General features: G+C 50.7%; 1 protein-coding gene across 1 annotated transcript in view; it reads right to left on the bottom strand.

Moving 5' to 3' along the window:
* The window catches only part of galt (galactose-1-phosphate uridylyltransferase), a 92,448-nt gene that overhangs the window by 53,567 nt on the left and 16,719 nt on the right, over positions 1 to 22,162 (bottom strand). The window contains exon 7 of the mRNA XM_042058834.1: positions 13,578 to 13,700. Coding sequence (XP_041914768.1) covers positions 13,578 to 13,700 — 123 coding nt within the window. The remainder of the gene's footprint in view (positions 1 to 13,577; positions 13,701 to 22,162) is intronic.

Here is a 22,162-nt window from a genome sequence, read left to right as displayed (position 1 = left end):
CCAAGGCAAGCTTCACAGCCAGCAGCTCTCGGTTCCCTATGTCGTAATTGCACTCAGAGGGGGACAACCGACGTGAGAAAAAGGCACAGGGATGTAGCTTCCTATCCTCCGCAGCCCACTGAGAAATCACAGCACCAACTCCCACATCCGAGGCGTCCACCTCCACAATGAATTGCCGGTCCACATCAGGCATCTGGAGGATGGGAGCGGAGGTGAACCTTACCTTGAGGGTACTGAAGGCTTTGTCGGCTGCTGGGGTCCAGGTGAAGGGTTGCTTGGTGCTGGTTAGAGCAGTGAGAGGGGCAGCAATGGTACTGTAGTTCCGGATAAACTTTCTATAGAAGTTAGCAAACCCCAGAAACTGTTGCAGCTTCTTTCTGTTCTCCGGAACTGGCCATGAAGTGACTGCTGATATTTTGGCAGGATCCATTTGGATACTTCCCTCTGCCACTATGTACCCCAGGAAGGCCACTGTCTTGACGTGAAACTCACATTTCTCTGCCTTGGCGTAGAGGGAATTCTCCAGGAGACGATGAAGGACTTGCTGGACATGGCGGGTGTGTTCAGACAGGTTTCTGGAGTAGATTAAGATGTCATCCAGGTAAACGAAGACAAACTTGTTTAACATGTCCCGCAGCACATCATTCACTAGAGCCTGGAACACAGCAGGAGCATTGGTGAGGCCAAAAGGCATAACCAGATACTCGTAGTGGCCTGTTGGTGTATTGAATGCGGTTTTCCATTCATCTCCCTCCCGGATCCGCACTAGGTGGTAAGCGTTTCTGAGATCCAACTTGGTAAAAACAGTGGCTCCCTGGAGCAACTCAAAGGCAGAGGTGAGCAGAGGCAGAGGGTAACGGTTTTTCACTGTGATGTCGTTGAGTCCCCTGTAGTCGATGCAGGGGCGAAGAGATCCGTCCTTCTTCCCCACAAAGAAGAAGCCAGCACCAGCAGGAGATGAAGATGGACGGATTAATCCTGCGGACAGAGAGTCGTTGATGTAGTCCTCCATGGACTTTCTTTCAGGAGCAGACAACGAATAAAGACGGCCCTTTGGAGGGGCTGTTCCAGGGAGGAGGTCGATGGCACAGTCGTACGGTCGGTGAGGGGGCAGAGATGTGGCTCTTGCTTTGTTAAACACTTCTCTGAGACCATGGTAGCATTCTGGGACATTGGAGAGGTCAGGAGCGGAGTTAGTGGGTACTGGCCGAGGGGGTAGTGCGGCAGCAAGCAGGCAGGTTCGGTGGCAGTCCTCCCCCCACTCCCTGATCACCCCGGTCACCCAGTCGAGCTGAGGGTTGTGCCGGCGGAGCCATGGGTAACCCAGGATGAGGGGTTGGCCTGGAGAGGGGAGCAGGTGAAACTGGATAGTTTCTTGATGGTTTCCGGACAGACCCATCGAGACCGGGGCTGTGACATGAGTGACCGATCCGAGTAAGTGTCCGTCCAGTGCCCGGGCAGGAATAGGAGGTGTCAAACGGTGGTTCTCCAGTCCCAGTTGGCGTGCCAGTTTGATGTCCATTATGTTGGCTTCGGCGCCAGAATCCACCAGAGCAGCCAGGGTGTGAGTTGAGTCAGAGAGGCGGAGGTGAACTTGCAGCAGGGGTTTGCGGTCGGAGGACTGGATGGTCATTGAGCTCAACCGGACTCCCCCTATGCCCGGTGAGCTTCGGCTTTTAAAAGGGCAGGTTACCACACGATGTCCATCACCTCCACAATAGAGGCAGAGGTTTGAGGTGAAGCGGCGCTGGCGCTCTGCAGGAGTGAGAGAGGCTCGCCCAATCTCCATGGGCTCAGACTGGTCAAGCTGACTTGGGTGAGTGGCAGTAGATGACAGGAGCCCCGTCGGATCTCTCCGAATGCCGGTAGTTGGTGGACCTTGGCGCCCCCTCTCACGACGACGGGTCTGTATCCTTCTGTCGATCCGGACAGTCAGTGCGATGGCTTCATCAAGAGTGGAAGGCAGTTCATGGGAGACCAACTCGTCCTTGATATAGTCGGCCAAGCTATGGAAGAATGCGTCCACCAACGATGGTGTGTTCCAAGAACTTCGTCTTGCCAGGGTTCGGAAGTCGATGGAATGGTCTGCGACTGTACGTCTGCCTTGTCGAATACTGAACAGTTCACGAGACGCCTCTGCGGTTGGTGAATCCAGGTCAAACACCTTCAGCATCTCCTCAGCAAACAGGTTGAAGGTTGCACATGCGGGGGTTTGACGTTCGAACTCTGCTGTTCCCCAGAGTCGAGCTCGGCCCGTCAGGTGAGTGATGGCATACCCAACTTTAGCCCCTTCCGTGGCGAAGGTCCTTGGCTGCAAGGAGAACTGAAGTCGGCAGCTAGTCAGGAATGGCCGGACCTGGGTTGAATCGCCGTTGAACCGCTCGGGGTCTCCAATCTTGGGTTCCGGAGCAGCGGCTGCAATGACCGGGGCAGGTAACTCGGGGGCAGGGCTGGTGGGCAGACTGCCTGGAACTGGGCCGGTGGGCGGAGTGGCTGGGGTAAGGTTGGGGAGGAGTTGGATGATCATGGCGAGTTGCTGCTGGTGCTGCTGGAACTGCTGATGCTGTTGGTGGCCGACCTGAAGCAGGGAGGTGATGTCGCCGCTCATGCGGGCTAGCCCTCTCTCAGTGTGTTCCAGGCGTTGCATGGCGGTGGGTTGCTCAGGTTCGTCGGTTTCCATGTCGGGGGAAGTGTGCGCTGAGTCCATGATGGTCAGATCGTACTGTCACGGTTCAGACAGACGACCAGAGGACCACAATTGCGTCACACCAGAAAGTTTATTAAACTTAAGGGAAAAGGGAAGTAGGGAGTGAGTGAAGGCTCCAGGGGTTACTGGGAATAACAGGGATACAGGGGTTCCGTCCAATGTGCTGTGTCTGTGTCCCACCCAGTGGCAGCGATGCGTCCTATGACGCCGGTGGTGGGTGGTCCGGAAGTCCTGGGGGGGGAACACAGACACAACAGGGCGGATGAAACAAGGCAGAAGTACAGTTCAAGGGAAATCCAAATTCGTAGTAGCAAGGCAGAAAGCAGGTCTGGTTTTCTGGGGCAGAAGAGTATCCAAGATTCAGGCAGGTCCGGGGTCACAAAACAAGAGTGAGCCAGAAGCGCGAGCAAACAGGTTCCGGGTGTGAGCTTTGCAGACGATCTGACAAAGGAGAGCTGAAAGACAGGGCTTTAAATACTGGGAGAGGTTAGTGGGTAATGCAGCGCAGCTGGCAGAGTAATTAGAGCAGAGCAGGGACAGGTGGAGCTAGTTAGGCTGAGTAGAGAGAGTGGTGAGCAGAGTGGAAGATAATGGAAACCAATTAAGGTGGTAACCCGGTGGAGTGAGAGGGCTCATGACAAGCTTTTCCTCTTCCAGAGGTCAAATCTCCGGCCCGTAAACCTCAGTAAAGCAGTGGCGGTTTTGGGTGTTTCTGCTGTGGGAGAGAGGCCTGTGGACTCTGTGCTGGACGAGTCCAGCCAGAAACATTCGCTCCTCCTCATCCTCCCGGCTCCATCTGCGCCAGACGTCGTTTTTTGTTTTTTATTTGTTTATTTTTTTTAACGGCAGTGTAGCTTTACCCACCTGCGAATCTCCATGTGCTCTTGATGTGCACGGCCTTGTAAAAACACCACGGCTACAATTATCACAACACCTTGCCTATGCAACGCAGCTTTCATAATTAGCTCTAATGAAGTGAACAAGAGAGAGAGAGAGAGAGAAAAACGAGCTCGTATGACTACAGTCCCACTGTGGCCTATTACCACGCAAACATGGGGGGGGGGGGAAGGGAAGAGGGGGAAAATAGCTGATATTTAACAGACTTCAGCCCAACTGTTTAGGCTGCACATCTTATGTAGCATAAGGCTATCAGCAGACTGCCCTGGTGCTAGCACCCACTGACAAGCTGCCCCCCCTGCTCAGCCAAGCCAGCTCATACCCATGCAAGCAAACAAACAAACTGGCAAGATGTTGCCTTGCAGACATGACAAACTGACAGCAAGGGAGAGTTGGCCACAGCATATGAAGATAAGGCTTACACACACATAGAGAGAGGGAGGGAGGGAGAGAGAGCGAGAGAGAGAGGGAGAGAGAAAGAGAAAGAAAGAAAAGAAAGAAAGAGAGGGAGAGAGAAAGAAATAAAGAGAGAGAGAGAGAGAGAGAGAGAGAGAGAGAGTGCGAAAAAACTCAATTTTGGGAGAAAATCATTTCTAAGCCACTATATCTGTGGTACAGAACTCAGGAGTCAGGCCAAAGGCTATTCATGTTTGGCCACTGCAGATAAATCTAAAAATATAGTTTGTGCATTTTCAAACACCAATCAGTCACCACCAAGCACTTGCCTCCCCTCCCCCCCCCCCCCCCCCCCACAAACAGAGTACAAACTCCACCAAGGTCGTTGAGTAAGTCCTTAAGCATGTTTTTTTTTTATTATTTTGCTTTTAATGGTGTTTTTTATTTTCTCCTGACTCAGTCCTTTCGCGACACTAAGTGTGTGAGATTAGATATTTCACATTTAATTGTCATTCACATTGGAGCTCCAAACACAATAAAGGCCAAATGTGACACACACACACACACACACACACACAACACAAAATCCACAATAAAGAGCGAACGAGGTGCTTCTCTCTACTAATGCAATTGTTTCCATGACTCAGCTGCTCAATAAAATAAAAATAAAAAATGAATAAAGGTCTGGTGGGCCCAGCTGCAGATTACTGGAGAACGGCTACATAACAAAACATAACAGCGCAGTTATTCCTCATTTTGGTCTCGCGCTCCGCACCGCTCCGCACCGACAAGGGGAGGTGAAATTTTACGGATCCTCCTGAGCGGGTCGCAAAAAGCAATTTGGTGGAAACGGCTTTTCCCACCAGGCTGTGCGGGAAGCGGTAGGCTAGCCCGTGGATCATCTCATATCAGTGATATTAAAATGTTCATTAACCTCGCGGGGCACCTGGTGGCACTCATTCCAGCCCTTACCCCCCCCGTCTGTTCCCCCAACGCACCCTCTCCATCACCCCCCCCCCCCCCACACACACACACCCCTCAGCCACACGCACCATCACCAATTAAGACGTGATGCCAGTAAACGGGTATAAGACTGGCAGGGGCCGTGCACCCAGCTCTCTGGCAGATGGTTGCTAATTCCAAAGCCTGTCCGACAGGCCACGTCAGGACTCGAAGCGCCGGAGCAAATTAGACACCAAACTAAATCAGACGCCAGACGCAGACGGAAGGAGAGTCCATGAGTTTCTCAGGAACTAGACAAACTAGACAGATGAAGTCTGGTTCAGGTTTCCCACTGGTGTGCTGAGAAGTCCTGGGGACACGGCGTCTCCATTTTCTGCCCACTCACGATGACAGTGAAATCAGCTACCTTGACAAACTTACGAATTTAGTAACTGTATCCTTCATTATTTGTATTTTTGTTTGCTTGTTTGTTTATAGGGAATTGCTTGCCATTTGTCATACATCTCAGAGTTTATATCCATTGGAACCCTTCAGATCAATACTGAGTAGCTACATACATAATGTATTATTATTTGTATAAATAAAATAAAATAAAAAAAAATAAAAATATTATTTGTCTTGTTGTTGCTTATAAGACATGTGAAGAGGCACCTTTCCCAGTTAGCATCACTGTAAGCCCATTCAGTGATACTGAAAATAAACGGTCTTACTCAAAACACCACCAATTAACGCAAATTTGTTCTCTGTCAAAAGTCTAAAGTTGTTAACTAACGTAAATAGACCCTACTGTAGGTACTGTTGTTTTCGCTCCGGAGTTACACTTTAACTAAAAGTGAAAATCATTTGTCATAAAGCATGCTCACAATGTGTCCCTTGAAACTCCACAGAACAATATTGAGCCTGGTAAATTGCCTTTCGATTTCTTGCAGCAAATATGGAACAAATTACAAGAGGTTTTCAGATTAGACCAGAATGTGTCCATAGACCAATTATTCTCGTTATTTTTTTGCCTGTATTTGGATAGGACAAGGAAGATAGACGGGAGCTGAGTGGGAGAGAGAGAGATGGGGTGGGATCGGGACATGACCGCAGGTCGGATTCAAACCTGGGTCCCCGTGGGCATGGTATGGGTGCATGGTATGGGTGCTGTAGCCTGTTGCGCCACAGCGTGCCCCCTCGTAGACCAATTTTAATGTCTGCTTGCATGTTTCATGATCTGTATATGCTTGTGTATTTGCTTGCTTCCCCCCTATTTCTTGTTTTTATCATATTTATTGTTTGTTATGGGTAACCTTCTTAAGTATAGTATAGTATGTACTCTTTTGATCCTGTGAGGGAAATTTGGTCTCTGCATTTATCCCAATCTGTGAATCTGTGAAAAACACTCAGAGAAAAGCACACAGTGAACACATAGTGAGGTGAAGCACACACTAATCCCAGCGCAGTGAGCTGCCTGCAACAACAGCGGCGCTCAGGGAGCAGTGAGGGGTTAGGTGCCTTGCTCAAGGGCACTTCAGCCGCGCCTATTGGTCAGGGTTCGAACCGGCAACCCTCCGGTAACAAGTCCGAAGCGCTAACCAGTAGGCCACGGCTGCCCCAATTCATCATGTGCTTGGCAGAGCAATGCCCTCTCAATAGTGCTACGGCAGCGACATGATTTGACAACATAATTTCATTCTTTTTATTGCTGCTGTGATTATATACTGTTTTTACATTTCTTTTCAATTTCTGAACGTTGACATTGCTGTGAAAGAGCTTAATGCTCAGTCAATCTTCCCTAAACAACGGTTGATGGTGATGATGATGATGATGCTTCATAAAAACATGAAACGCGATTTCAAATGAAATCTCACGTTCACGCAGGTGAGATAATGTCTGTCTAGACAGCGTCTGATTCTGGACATGGTCATGATCGGGTGTACGGAGTCAGATTCTTTCGGTACGGATCCAGCAAATGAGAAAAACAGCTTGACTGAAATCCATGCCTCTGCGAATGTTCAGGGCCGAGGAGAAGGAGCCTTGCCGATTATTAGCCACGGCAAACGCTCTTGAGGAAGAACAAACTCGTTGCCCTCATCCTCACTGATGGAGAGAAAATCAAAGTTGCAGTCAGGCTTTGTGAACGCTCATTGAAATGTATGAATGTGAAGGGCCCGCCGAGAGAGAGAGTGCTGGTGTCTCGTTCACGGGTGTGTGTGTGTGTGTGTGTGTGTGTCTCTTTCACGGGGGTGTGCCACTGGTTCATATTGTGATTCTCCAGCGAGGGCATCACAACACAGCCTGCGGCTTAGCTTGATTCGGTTCATTATTAATAAGAGGAGTGAAAAAGCCCCCAAAAAAGAAAGGCCTATTTAGAAAGGCGAGTGCATGTGTGTGAAAGAAAATGTGTGTGCGTGTGTGTGTGTGTATGTGTGTGTGTGTGTACTTACTTGTAATAAAAGTAATAAATGTGTACAGTATACAAAGTCTGTGTGAGTGTATTTATGAGAGTGTTTGCGTTTGCACGTTTGTGTGTACATTTGCACTTTAGTGTGTGAGCTTTCAAGTGTGAGCATGTGTGTGTAGATAGCTGCTGTGAGGTGTGTATGCACCCGTGTGTTGTGTTGTGTTGTGTTGTGTTGTGTTGTGTTGTGTTGTGTTGTGTTGTGTTGTGTTGTGTTGTGTTGTGTTGTGTTGTGTTGTGTTGTGTTGTGTTGTGTTGTGTTGTGTTGTGTTGTGTTGTGTTGTGTTGTGTTGTGTTGTGTTGTGTTGTGTGTGTGTCTCTGTGTGTCTGTGTGTGTGTGTATGTATGTGTGTCTCTGTGTGTGTGTGTGTATGCATGTGTGTCTGTGTGTCTGTGTGTGTGTGTGTGTGTGTGTGTGTGTGTGTGTGTGTGTGTGTGTGTGTGTGTGTGTGTCTCTGTGTGTGTGTATGTATGTGTGTCTGTGTATGTGTGTGTGTCTGTGTGTGTGTGTGTGTGTGTGTGTGTGTGTGTGTGTGTGCCCCCCCCCCTCTGCAGTGTTGGCAGATCGGAGCTGTTCCCGGGGTGTGTGGGACATAAAGGGCCACAGCGGGCCCCCAGCTCGACCTCGTCTCTGGCCCCTCCCCTCAGCGCTCCCCACTTCCTGTCACAAAGCATTTGGGCTCTCGCCCTCACGCCGCTCACTCTCCGCCCTCTGGCCTCGGACACTTCTGCTGCCCACACCCGGACCATTGCCCACTTTCCACTTTCCAAGTCAGAGAAACAACAGAGAAAGAGAGAGATGGAGGAAGAGAAACATGGAGAAAAAGAGGGAGAGAAATCAACAGAGACAAACAGAAAGAGGATAAGAGGCAAAAAGAGATTGATAGAGTGAGAGAGTGAAAGGGAGAGTGAGAGTGAGAGAGTGTGGGCTTGTTTGTATCAAGTGTGTGTGTGTGCGTGTGTGTGTGTGTGTGTGTGCGTGTGTGTGTGTGCGTGTGTGTGTGTGTGGTTGTGTGCGTGTGTGTGTGGATGTGTGTGTGTGTGTGTGTGTGTGTGTGTGTGTGTTTGTGGTGTGATCAAACAGTGTTCACCAGCTGTGTCACCCATTCAGCCGCAGGGCTACGAGACGTTTGCTCAGCGTGTGGCAGTGGAACGGCGGCATTCTGGGTAAGCCAGCAACTGACACTGGAAGAGGGAACCAAACACTGGAAGACTGTATCAACTAGCGCCTGAGAGTGTGAGCAGGATAAAACCGGACCGCACCGGACCAGCCTGAACCATGCGGTCAAACTCCGGCAGGCGAGACGGAGCGAGGTGAGGTGAGGCAAGACAAGGCAGGGGACTGCAGATGGCCGCTGGCCGTGACTCTGATCTGGCCGTGGCTAAAAAGGCGTGACGCGCTCCTGCGGCCAAGAGTCGAGACGGCAGAGACAGATTGTGGCCGAACGGAGGCCTGTCATCGCCGCTGTGGCCGAGCCGAGGTGTGAAAGAGATGCTGGCGCCGCATCGGGGTCAGTGAGGGGAGCGGAGCGAGCCAACCGCTCCCAGACAAGAACTGGACGTCGTCCACTTGGAGCGAGCCGTGAATGTGACGTGACTGTCCTGACCCATCGACACACACCTCCGTTAGGCTCCATCAGCCAAGCGACACACACACCCACACACACACACACACACACATTCATACACACTCACACACACACGCGCATACATACACACACATACACATTCACACACTCACACACGCACTCAAACACACACACACACACACAGGAGGAGAGTTTGATGGATTCCCACCGTAGGTTGGGCTCGTTGTGTTGCGCTCTGTTCCAATCTTGCTGGCACACAGGCGGAGGAGAATGCATTTAAGGGAGGAAGGGTCAGCAGAATTCAAATGCTCTGCTAGCCCCCGTAGCACTGACCTGAGATTTCTGGGGGGGGGGGGGGGGGTCTGATTGATGTGTGCAGATAATGGCGCCAATGAAGCCCAGGGGACCAGAGCAGAGAGTCACGCCACCACCTCGCTTTCTATCTTCTGTTTCTCGCACTCTCTTTCTGTTTCTCTCTCATTCTTTCTCTTGCTCTCTCTCTCTTTCATCCATTTCTCTCTTCTTTCGGTCTCTCTCATGTCTTTCTCTCGCTCATCTCTCTCTCTCTCTCTCTTCTGTCTGTCACACACGCTTTCACTCTCATCTCTTTCTCTCTCTCCCTCACTCTTTCACTGTCTCTCTCGTTCTGCTAGCTGTTTTTTACTTCGATCAAATATTCTGAAAAATAAGGTCATGAACGCAACTTCCAAGTTCAGTCAGAACTCAGTCGATACTAATAGCATTTTACACCGCTTCAGATAACCATTTTGTATTTAGCACCTTATACTTAATGCAGGTGCCCTTGAAGCATGACAAACAATATAACCAGTCAATACGAGCTGACTAAGCTATGGGGAAAAATAGTCGGCAGCTTTAGCGATAGCGCCTCATCCCCACGCGTGGCGGAGGCTCCTGCACTATTCAGATCAGTGCGGGATATGCTAGCCACGTCCTGCAGCTCTTTCCACACAGCGCCTACAGACGTGCGCCTCGCTCGCAACCACCCGCACCGCACGGGGGGGGGGGGGGGGGGCACAAGGGGGCAACGCTCACGGCCTGATCGCGAAAACCATCCCTCCTCCTCAGATGGAATACGAAATAGGAGCCACAGAAAGCCCCAGCATGAAAAGAGCATATTTAATATTAGCCAGCTCATATGCAAGCCACCACAGGGTTAGGTTGGGGGGGTGGGGGTTTGGGGGGGGGGGGGGGGGGGGGGGGTCGACTTTAAACAATACCGCCTGCTACTGTTGTGCATGTCAATGATTCAATGTCTTAAACAGAAATAAGAAATCAGCAGCAGGGTTATTAAGGCGAGCAGCCGAGACGGACTAAGCCCCTTGGAAGCCCTGCGGGGTCTGGGACCGCTTCCAGCCGACCTCCCCAACTTTGACTTATTAAACTTTTTCATGATACTGTAATATTGCAATGCTGCTGTGCTGTGCTGTAATGAAGTGAGAGTCCTTATCGTGGTAGTTATGAACTATGTAACAACGAGGTTTTATTTACAGAATGCCTGCTTCTTTTAAGCTCTGACTTGCTGCAGTCCCTGAACCATACCACCCCAAACCACCACCTCCACGACGCATTAAATGTGGCTGGCTATACGTTTGGTGTTTCCAGAATGCTGGTTTCTGTTTTGGATTTCTTTTCCTTCAGTGCCCCCTTCCGCCCCCTTCCACCCCCCCCACCCCCAACCCAACCAGCACACCGCACTGATGCGGTTGAACTAACAGTGTCTCTAATGCCTGCCAGATTGTGTGTGAGTTTTAGTCAACAACATCTAATCTGATTTCATTCCTCCATTCCTTCCGGGTAATAACTCTGAAAATGTATCCAAGAACATAAATAAATATACTCACTCACAGATTTGTGAAAGTGTTGTACTGCTACAGATAGCCTGATAGATGTAACTCAAAAGCATTCAAAATGTTTCCCATGAGCACACCTGGCCATCAGGTGAGCCTCAGCTCACTACCCCTGTGTGTCTCTCGTCTGATTTCAATACAGACTCACGGCAACACCTGCAAGTCTTTCAAACTCCTCCAAGACTTCCAAATGACTCGCTCGCAAGAACCCGGCTATTTCATCCCAAACTCAAGTTTAACAAACCAGTTCTTTTGGCTTGCAGCGAGACGACGGCCGTGGAAAACATTTCTTTTTTTTTTTGTTCTCTCCCCATTTTTATGTGACAAAGCTGTTGTTTTACATACCAATGAGCAGACTTTTCTGTCTGTTCTCTTCCAAGAGATTTAACAGAGTTTAAAGCCATTTCTGCCCATTATGATAATGGCCTGGTTTTCCGGTTGCCTCACTTTCTCCACAAATGTGTGGTGGAAAACAACCAGGGCGAAGAGCCAGTAAGACTCTCTTCTGCGTTGCTCTGCTGTGCTCGGTGCTGTGTGTTGGGCAGACTCCCCCTCATCGTCAGAGCTCCCGCTGGGTGGATGTGCGGTGGGCCACATTACGGAGAGCACACAGAGTGCCGGTAAACCACCTCTGTCCACAGCAGTCCATCTCAACAGAGCCGTGGGAGGACAGCGATAAGGCTGCCCCCTGCCAACAAACACAACTACACATACACCCACCTGCCCCCTGCCAACAAACACAAATACACATACACCCACCTGCCCCTCATAAAAACGTCAATGCACACACACACACACACACACACACACACACACACACACACACACACACACACACACACGCCTCTCACACATCCTAAGACACATGACCCACACACATCAACAAACACATCTCCCCCTCAGGAGAAATCTGTGAGGTGTTAGAGCGAACCATTCAGGCCAAGCAGAGAAGACACCATCATCCGCTCTGCAAACATGTCCAGCCAGCGCCGCCGACAGGGTGGACAAGGACAAGCGCTTATCTCTCTGGCTGATGACAGCGACCTCATGTATTAAGGGAGCGAGGCTGGCACTCGGTCAACACACTCAATGCCACAGGGACGTCCAGCGCTAATAGCAGCGCTGCGTGAGTGACATCACGAGGAGAGGGACTGGCGTTCACAGAGCTGGAGTGTGTGTCGAGAGCAGCGGGGGTCAGTGGGGGTCACGGGCGGGCGAACGAACGAACGATGGTGGTGTTCAGCGATCAAACGTAACGTTCACCACGAGCTTCCTGAGCAGCGGAGGAACAGACTAGCAGCTAGCAACAGTCAGAATGCAACTGGTCATTTTGGACCAGTCAGAATATGAGATGGTAATGATACCAGTGAAATGTGCGACGTCACTACTCAACAGTGCATGGGCTGTGTGTGTGTATGTGTGTGTGTGTGTGTGTGTGTGTGTGTGTGTGTGTGTGTGAAATGTGGGACGTCTCTACTCAACACTGTATGGGCCTCACAGGTCTCTATCTTTATCTGTATCGTATCTGATCTTTATTTAATCCAAAGCGACTCACAGATCAAGTTCACTGGAGCAGCTTGGGGTCTTGTGGGTCCTGCTCAAGGGCACAGTGGTGGCAGCTGGGAATTGGAGTTTGTGACTTTTCAGACTGCGTTTCTCATGCTTATGGACAATGAGCTGCATAGACAGGCTAATGAAAGCAGTGAAACTTGCATGTCTCATATGGACAATGAGCTGCATAGACATGCTAATGGAAGCAGTGAAACTTGCGTGTCTCGTGCTAATGGAAGCAGTGAAACTTGCGTGTCTCATGCTAATGGAAGCAGTGAAACTTGCGTGTCTCATGCTAATGAAAGCAGTGAAACTTGCGTGTCTCATGCTTATGAACAATGAGCTGCATAGACAGGCTAATGAAAGCAATGAAACTTGCGCGTCTTGCGTGTCCTGCCTGATGCTGCTTGCTTGGTATTCTGGGGGTCGTGTCCAGTGCAGTTACAGTACTAGTAACACTGTCTTCTCTGTGATCACTGTCTGTGAAGTGCTTTATCAGACTCTAAAGGTCATCCATCTCCCGTGGACCCAAACCTGTGAATAGGTGGACATTCACACGTACGTGCCAGTGTGTCTAGTCATTCTCGAGTGAAAGTTTCTCTAGCACTGCACATCACCAGTGTGTGTGTATGTGAGTGTGAGTGTGTGTGTGAGTGAGCTTGTGCGTGTGTGTGTGCATGTGCATGTGCATGTGCGTGAGTGTGTGTGTGTGTGTGAGTGTGTGTGTAAGTGTGAGTCTGGGAGCCTGTTGCTATCAATAATCAGATATCTCAACAAATGTGAGTCTGTTGAACACCAGAGGAAGTGGTGCGGTTTATCCCTGATAGAAGCTCTCCTGGGGACTGTACCTCGTGACATCACTTCCCATTTCCTAACTCTGGGACCCCATCTGATACATTCAGTTTAAAGGATGTTTCACTATTTCACTGTGTTTTGCATCTTACACTTTGGTACATGCAACAACATTCACAGGCCTTTACAGCCACAATTCTTTAATGAATCCTCGTATCAATATTTATAAAACGGAGAGTTCCTATCTTTGATTATGTTTGGCTAGGTCATGTTCTAAGCCATTTTACACTCTTCACCCATCCACAATGACCCCCATCGCATTCTACACCAGAGACCGGCACTGCGTTCCAGCGTGACCTTTGACCTGTTACCTTTCTCTGGGCCTCCTGGCGGGCGTACTGCACCAGCATGGGCTCACCGTGCTTCCGCAGGAAGTCCCTCTGACAGCCGTCGGCCAATCCCGGCTCGTTAGGCAGGAAGTTACTGGCCCACACCTGCAGAGGGACGGAGGGAGGGAGAGAAAGATAGAAAGATAGAACGAGAGAGAGAGAGGGAGTAGGGGTGGAAAAAGAGAAAAAAGAGACTTTTAAAACTTTAACTTATGTATTTGGGGGGTGAGAAGCCAGGCTGCAACGGTATTCTGAGTGCCTACAGCTTTTTCGAAATGTAATTTCTGTAAATAAATTGAGACAACTGTAATATCATCCACATAACGATCATTTCATGCAAATGGCACTGTGCCATTTAAACCGTTTAAGGTTATTTCACAGTTTCCTGCAGCTAACATAGCAACTAGGTATCCCTGGGCAACCAGGCAAGAGACAACATCCATCTTCTGCAGATGCAGTAACAAAGTTAAGTTTCTCAAATCAGATCACCATTAAAAGACTTAAAGTAATTCCAACCACTTGGGGTGTTAAAAGGCACATCTAACAATCCTGAGGGGCATCATTGGGGCAAAAGGCTTTTAATCCACACAGGGAAGGAAGAGAGCTTTCCCTTGTCCTTCCCTAAGATAGGAATCTTCCGGCCCCTATTCACAGATGCATGACAGAAGCCTGCCGCCACTGTTATTCCCAAGGGCACATGGTGGTGGAATGATGGACCACCTTTCCCAGATTAAGATTCCCAGATCAGTTCCCATTCCCATATGATGCCAAGATGGCATATTAACATCAAAATAACAGCTTTCAGTGGACACGGGGCTCACCTCACCGAAAAGGAGGGAGGGAGTGAGGGCGGTGGAGAGAGAGAGAGAGAGAGAGAGACGGAGAGGGAGAGATGGAGAAAGGTCAGGGAGGATAGAGAGGGAGAGAGAGAACAGAGAGAGAAAAAAAGAGAAAGGGAAGTCAAAGAGAGACAGATAGAGGGAGAAGGGAGGACAGAGAGGGAGAGAGAGAACAGAGAGAAAAAAAGAGAGAAGGAAGTCAAAGAGAGACAGAGGAAGAGAGAAGAGAGAGAGAAAAGAGTACATTTCCATTTAACAGAAGTTTTTGATATGGAAGCCCCATGGAGTGGGGACATTTTTAGGAGATATTTTATCAGCGCTTTGCCTTCATGCCCTGAGAATGTCATCCAGGAGCCCATGAGAGGGGGGGGGGGGGGGATGGAGAGATAGAAGCATGAAAAAGAGAGAGGAGAGGAGAGAGCGAGGAGAGAGAGAGGAGAGGAGATGAGGAGAAAAGCAGGCGGCCTCTTCTGTAATCCCCTGTGGATGAGAGACGTCATCGCTGTCTCCTCTCACAAATAATGACACCCTCCTCTGCTCTCCTTTCCTCTCCCTTCCTTGTCCTCTCCTCTCCTCTCCCCTCCTCTCCACCTCTCCTCTCCTCTCCTCAGTCTCCTCTCCCCCTCTCCTCTCGTCTCCTCTCCTCTCCTTCCAGCCCAGCGCTATAAATACCTCTGGTCATCCTCTGCCACCTCTGCTGTCCCCCACTCTGAAATCCCCCCCCCCCCCGCCCGCTCGCATATGTATGCACATGTCAGAACAGATGTGAAGCAGACACCAGCCATCTCCTCAGAGCTCTTCTCCTCCCATTCATTTGGCTTAATAAGCACGTGTCAGCATTCAAGGGCACTGCACAAAACACAGACATATGCTCATCACACACACACACACACACACAAACACACTTGGCTTTTCAAAAGCAAAGTGCTGCTGACGTCTGTTGCTAACTTTTACTTTTTCGAAACTGAACTTTTCCTCCCTTGTTTCTGTGCAGCGACAGCAGTAGCAGTAGCAGTGCTTGGCGGTGGCGGCGGTGGCGACAGCAACAGCAGGAGGAGGAGGCTCTGCCGGGCTCAGGGACGACAGCCAGAGGATCCTTGGCGAAGCGGCATCTTGATCAGCATCCAGGAGTCGCGGGGGCAGGAGAGCGGTTGCTTGGGGGGCTGTGTGTGGGGTGTGTGTGTTTGTGTGGGTTGGGGGTTGTGGGGCCTGTGGGTTGGATCTGTGTGCTTTGTGATGAAGAGGAATCAGTGCCTCTCCTCCCTGCTGGGAGAAAGCCTGGCAACCAGCATCAAAACCGCCTTCACCTGAGTCCAGGATGAAGAGCAGCAACGAGCTCAAAGAAAGAGAGAAAAGGAGAAAAAGAGAAAAAGAAAGAAAGAAAGAAAAAAGGGGGTCTTGGACAGAGATCAGTGTAAGACTAAAAATACACAAATACAAAAAAAGGGGCCCTTTCCTCTCTGTTGTGGTCGCTACAGTAACCGATCTCAGTGTGCGGACTGAGGCTTTCAAACCGGGTTTCCTTCCAGGCCGCTACCATGGCTGGCTAACAAGAGCCATCTCGCTGACGGGCCGAGAGTGTTGCGTAAAGTAGCATCTGGTTGTTTTTTTTTAATATATGTGTCCCAGTATCCCACTGAGCTGTAGAGTTATGAGGTGGTGGGGATGAGAAAGTAAGAAAGTATATACAGTAATATGATTTTTTTCTTTCTGTATTCTAGCTGTACATCTGGGAAGGTGAGCTATGGGAACTGTACAAACGACATCTGTTTGTGTGTATGTGTGTGTGTGTGTGTGTGTATGTGTGTGTGTGTGTTATCGCTAAAATACCATGGGTGTTGGCTCAATATTTACAGAGCATAAGGGAGCTGATAAGCTTGAGAGATGGCCGGGCACGGTCGGGAGGATGCAGCCAGTGCCACGGAGCGTCACGGAACGCCATGGAACGCCACGGAGCGCCACGGAACACCTAAAATCCCTTCAATCTGTGACTGAATGGAAAATGACAACATATGTTTACAAAGTTTCCGCCATGGGCGTACACACACCGGCCCCCGCATCCAGCATTCCCCGACCTCACCGGCACGTCTGCGGGGGATAGCCGACCGTCGGAGGCTAAACGGCTTCTGGGATTATCTCAAAGCCAGAAAAAGAGAGATTAAGAGGGAGGGGGAGTGAAGAAAAGGTTCAGAATGAATGAACACTTCCCCTGCAGGACTGGACTGGACCGCTGGGCTGGACGCTGCGACGCTCTCTCTCGCTCTCTCGCCTCCTGACTACGGATGACAGATGAAGACGGAGCGAGGAGTAGGAGGACGGGGACATATTTCACCGCGCGGGACAGAAGCTCTGGTGAGTTACTGCGCGGTGGCAGATTTGTGTATCCGGAGGAGGCGTCGTGTCGCACAGAGGAAGCTTCGGGCCAAGACGGAGGCAATTAAGCAGCACAGATGCGAGCCGCTCCTCCGCACAAATCAACGGCGTCACCAGCTGGGACAGCACTGGTCACGCACACGCTCAGTGAGAACGACAACCTGGACGAGAGAGGGCTCCGCAGATCAATGCCATGGCCTGCTACCAAACGTCTGCGGTCAGTCCGCGCCCCCAGTGTCCAAGCCAAAGCACCTGCCAACAAAACAAGGACTGCATGGCCAGTGTCCTGTATTTTGCAGTCTTTTTAGTCTTTGATAGGCTGTAAAAGAAAGGAGGGAGCAGTTGATTGCCGTAGAGGAATGCATCAGCTTCTCAGTACTGTGTCCAATTTCTCCCAGTATCTGGCCAGCAAAGAAAAGTTATGAAAACTGCACATGGGGAAAGTGCCAACCTGTCAAAGCGGTCGCGATCATCTCAATAATACGTGTCAGTAGAAGAGTTACGCAGGTCATGGCGTGCGATAGATCAGTGTTTTGGGGGGGAGGTTTCACCCATGACAGTTCCTCGCCGTCACACAGAGATGAAGAAAAGAGGAGTTGGCGCACTCTCCGAGGCCCAGCACTGAGCGAGCTGCTTACTGCAAGCTGTGTGGGGGAGTCGAGAAAGGCCCCCCCCCCCTCCCCCCCCCGGCCCTCATCCAGCTTCCCCGGCAACTCTCGCTCGTCCATCACGACGACAGTCTAAGCCAATGGAAATCCATCTTTGAGGCCAAAGCGTTCATTTAGCTGCACACATTTACCGCTCGGCCCTCAGGCGGCCCACATGGGGGGGGGGGGGGGGGGGATGTGGGCTTGATGTGCCGTAGTAGCCGTCTGTGTCTTCGGTGTGCCGGTAAACACAAGTGACGGGCAAGGCGTTCCCCAACCACGCGTTCCCCAACCACACACCCCCGACCGCCCGAGCTACATCTCATGACCTACCTAATGGTGGTTCTCCCAGCTGGCCTTTTAAACGTGATGCAGGGCAGATGAATAAGGAGATGAAGACGAAGAAGAAGAGAGAGAGAGGGAGAGAGAGAAAGAAAGAGAGAGAGGGAGAGAGAGAGAGGGAGAGAGAGAGAGAGAGAGAGAGAGAGGGAGAAAGCTCCTCTGCTGTTAATTAGGAGAAAAATGACTGTTTTATCAAAGTCAATGAGCTTGTGTAAAGAGAGAGGTTATTCATGCGGCCGCTGGTGTTAGCATGAGCGTTGGCGTATTAATAATGGAGCTGCTCGGTGCTGGTGTTAGCATGAGCGTTGGCTTATTAATAATGGAGCTGTTCAGTGGGAGCGGGCAGGTGGGCACTGTGAAGCGTGGAGATTAATAGAGACGTCGGATCTGGAGAGTTAGCTCCACGCATGGCCATCGACAGGAAGCCACGGCTGCAACGGCCGCCTCTGCTGTTCTGATCTCTTTCTCTCTCTCGCTCTCTCTCTTGCTCTCTCTCTTGCTCTCTCACACTCTCTCTCTCTCTCTCGCCCTCTCTCCCTCTCTAGCTTGCTCGCACTCTCCCTCTCTCTCTTGTGGTCCCCCTTTCTCTCTCTTGCTCTCTCTCTCTCTCTCTGTCGCATTCTCTCTCTCTCTCTGTCGCTTTCACTCTCTCGCATTCTCTCTCTCTCTCGCCCTCTCTCACTCTCTCCCTCTCTCTCTTGTTCTCCCTCTCTCTCTGGCATTAACTCTGAAAAGCCTCCCACCACACATGTGTTCAGAACTGTAGGACTGGGGAGATCCAGGGGTGACTGAGTGTATGTGTGTGTGTGTGTGTGTGTGTGTGTTGGGGATTATTAGAGTCCCAGAAGAGTGAGTGTTTGGGGAAATTGTTAGAGGTCGTCTGGAAGCAACCTAACAGGTGGATCGCTATCTAGCACACAATCGCTGCACTGGGAATGGGACGAGCAGACAGAGAAAGTGTATCAGTTTCCTGATTTCATATCTTCTGACGTGGCCTTTTTCACCTCTTTCCTGTATCCACATTTTTCCCACCATTAATTCCTTTTGGTTTGTTTCAGAGGGCAAACTGTCTTAAGAGAATTTTCCAGTAATTTAGGGAGGTTTTTGAAAAAAAAAAGAACGAAGGCTCCAAATAGAGAAATCACATGAATCTCTCACAGCTCGTTTTCCATATTAAATATCACAAAGCTGCGCTGCAGAATAATACCAAATGGTGAAGTGGGGAAACTTTGCACTTTGTGTTATTTTTTCTGGGAGTAATCGTGAATCGTGGAGTGAGACGAGACGGAAATCCTGTCATCGGAGTGAATCCAGCTGAAAAGGAGCCAGCGATGGTGAAAACATCAGGGGGGAGGACAGCCGGGAATATCGCTTTACACGGCAAACTCAATCCAGCCACCAGAGTTCCATTCTGGGGGAACTTGGCGAGCCATGGCGAGACTGCACTCTGTTCCCTCACCCGTCTTTTTTAATACCACAATAAAAATTAAATAACACTTGAGAAATCAAGGTCCAAGTTTAAAGTGCCTGAGCAATGATTCCAATTCCTTCCTTCCCCCCGACAAACATCTGGAAGCCAGTGCGGCTTTGTTTGCGCCTGTTTACGCTGCTTTTGAAGGCCGTGTGCCAAGACGTCTGAGCGCACTCTGGATTTGCCTGAAATGAAAGATTACCAAAAGAAACACACCATTACTCATGGTTCATGTCTTACACCACTCTCGCATATCAGAGGCTTTACTGCACTCGCCGTGCGATGTCTACCTAACGATCTCATTCAAAGCAGATGAATTACACATGCTTGAATCGAACAGTAATGCGCCGCGCTTTTTTGAAGACGCATGAATCACCGGCCGACCAGGCGAGCACAGCTGGACTTGCCCAAAAGGTACATTTGATGCTATTTTTCCCACTCCTCGGCTCCGATCGTGCTTCAAAGCCATCGGTACAGAGCACCTGTGGCCCACCAATAATAGGCCAATTAACTGGAGCCTATGAAGCACATGCACACACACACACACACACACACACACACACACACAAGCCAGAGCCTCGCTGTCATGGGGAAAAATAACTAAAACTAAAAATATAACCTTCGGAGATGACTTCCGCTGGCAATCGCGCTGCACCGTGGCGAAGGAGCAGGCATCTGAAAAGTCATCGCAATCCCATTACCGTATCCCGCCAACACAATAAGTGCTTAATTACGACCCTGCACAGGCAGTCCACTTGCCTCACAGATGCATCATGCCGCTGAAGAGAAGTTCACGAGGCTAAGCACCTCTCCTGCCCACAGCTTTTCAACAGGGGGACGGACAAGAGGGAGACAGTCTGTGCTTATGCATTAAACATCAAGCCTGTGCACTTCCGATTAAAAAACAGAGTTCAGCTGCATCCACTACCACCCCCTCAAGCCTCCTTCACCATCTGACACTGACAGAAAATTCAATCAATTACCTAAAAAATGGAATTGCGTAGCCACACTTCTTACTCTCTTCTTGAGTGGCCCGGATTCACACACACAGACACACACACACACACACACACATACACACACACACACACACACACACACAGACACACACACACACAAACACACACACAGACACACACACACACACACCTCAACCCCCAGCTCTATTTTTAAAGCTAATCTACAGCAGGCCAGAAAGAAGAAGTGCAGGGCTGCTCCTGCAGCCTCAGAGAGCTTGGGTTTCTGCCGCTACCCACAATAAAGGGAGCTGGAGGAAGGGCAGGCACAGACTGGGGCGCCCACACTCCACCCGCGCTCCCTTCTCCTCTCCACCCGCGCTCCCCGCGCTCCCTTCTCCTCTCCACCCACACTCCACCCACGCTCCCTTCTCCTCTCCACCCGCGCTCCCTTCTCCTCTCCACCCGCGCTCCCTTCTCCTCTCCACCCGCACTCCCCGCGCTCCCTTCTCCTCTCCACCCGCGCTCCCCACGCTCCCTTCTCCTCTCCACCCGCGCTCCCTTCTCCTCTCCACCCGCGCTCCCTTCTCCTCTCCACCCGCGCTCCCCGCGCTCCCTTCTCCTCTCCACCCGCGCTCCCTTCTCCTCTCCACCCGCGCTCCCTTCTCCTCTCCACCCGCGCTCCCCACGCTCCCTTCTCTTCTCCACCCGCGCTCCCTTCTCCTCTCCACCCGCGCTCCCCACGCTCCCTTCTCCTCTCCACCCGCGCTCCCTTCTCCTCTCCACCCGCGCTCCCTTCTCCTCTCCACCCGCGCTCCCCGCGCTCCCTTCTCCTCTCCACCCGCGCTCCCTTCTCCTCTCTGGTCGGCTCCGCTCCTCCCTCACTCCTTCCTTTGCCACTCCTCTCCTCCTTCCCTCTCTCTTTCTCTTCTCCTCGCTCCCTCCTTCCCTCCCTCTCTCCTTCTCCTCATTCCCTTCTTCCCTCTCTCCTTCTCCTCTCCTTGTTCCCTCCTTCCCTCTCTCCACTCCTCGCTCCCTCCTTCCCTCTCTCCTTCTCCTCATTCCCTCCTTCCCTCTCTCCTTCTCCTCTCCCTTGCTCCCTCCTTCCCTCTCTCCTTCCCCTCTCCTCGCTCCCTTCTTCCCTCTCTCCTCCTCTCCTCGCTCCCTCCCTTGCTCCCTCCTTCCCTCTCTCCCTCCTCTTCTCCGGAGGCTGATTTGAATGTCAGGATTGAGAGAGGAGGCGTCTGGAGTGGCGGAGGGAAACTAATCGAGGTGGCGTCACGCTCCATGTGCTGGTGCCTCAGGTGCAGACGTCAGACGCCAGACACGGCTTGGACAGGGACCTCCACCACACACTCCTCCTCCCCTTCACACTGCACATTAACAACACCTCTCTCTGTACCCACAGTTTTCACATGATGCATATTTCTACATATGGCTGGGTAAACATTCCAGAGCTATAAGCAGCAGTAGGGTGAATGAAACAAAGCGATAACGTCTGTGAGACTGAAGCAATGCTGCCATTTTGGGTTCTTGGGGTCTACCTGAGGCAGGAGCCTGAGAAGCTATTCCTATTAACCTGCCAAGCACATGTCTGTCTCCATCTCTCTCTCGCTCTCTCAATCTCTGTCTCACTCTCTTTCTCCATCTCTCGCTCTAATCAGCTTTCATTAGCTTCTAGCATCCACAGCTACCTCCCAATCTCTTTCCTTCACTTTATCTCCATCTCATTCTGTCCAACACTCTCTCCCCCGAGCTCGTCTCTTTACATCGGCTGGACTTTTATTCAGTATTTAGTATCTAATACTTTATTCAGTATTTATTCATCATTTAGTTTCTCTCTCTCTCTCTACTCTGTCTCTCCTTCATTCTCTTTCTATCATTCTCTCACTCGGTATGTCTCTTTTTCTCCCTCATTCGCAGCCCCCCAAACACACAC

This window comes from Alosa sapidissima, chromosome 13 (assembly GCF_018492685.1).
Source record: "Alosa sapidissima isolate fAloSap1 chromosome 13, fAloSap1.pri, whole genome shotgun sequence".
Taxonomy (NCBI): Eukaryota; Metazoa; Chordata; class Actinopteri; order Clupeiformes; family Clupeidae; genus Alosa; species Alosa sapidissima.
The sequence above is the reverse complement of the archived record's forward strand: the minus strand, read 5'-3'. Positions and strand labels throughout refer to the sequence as shown.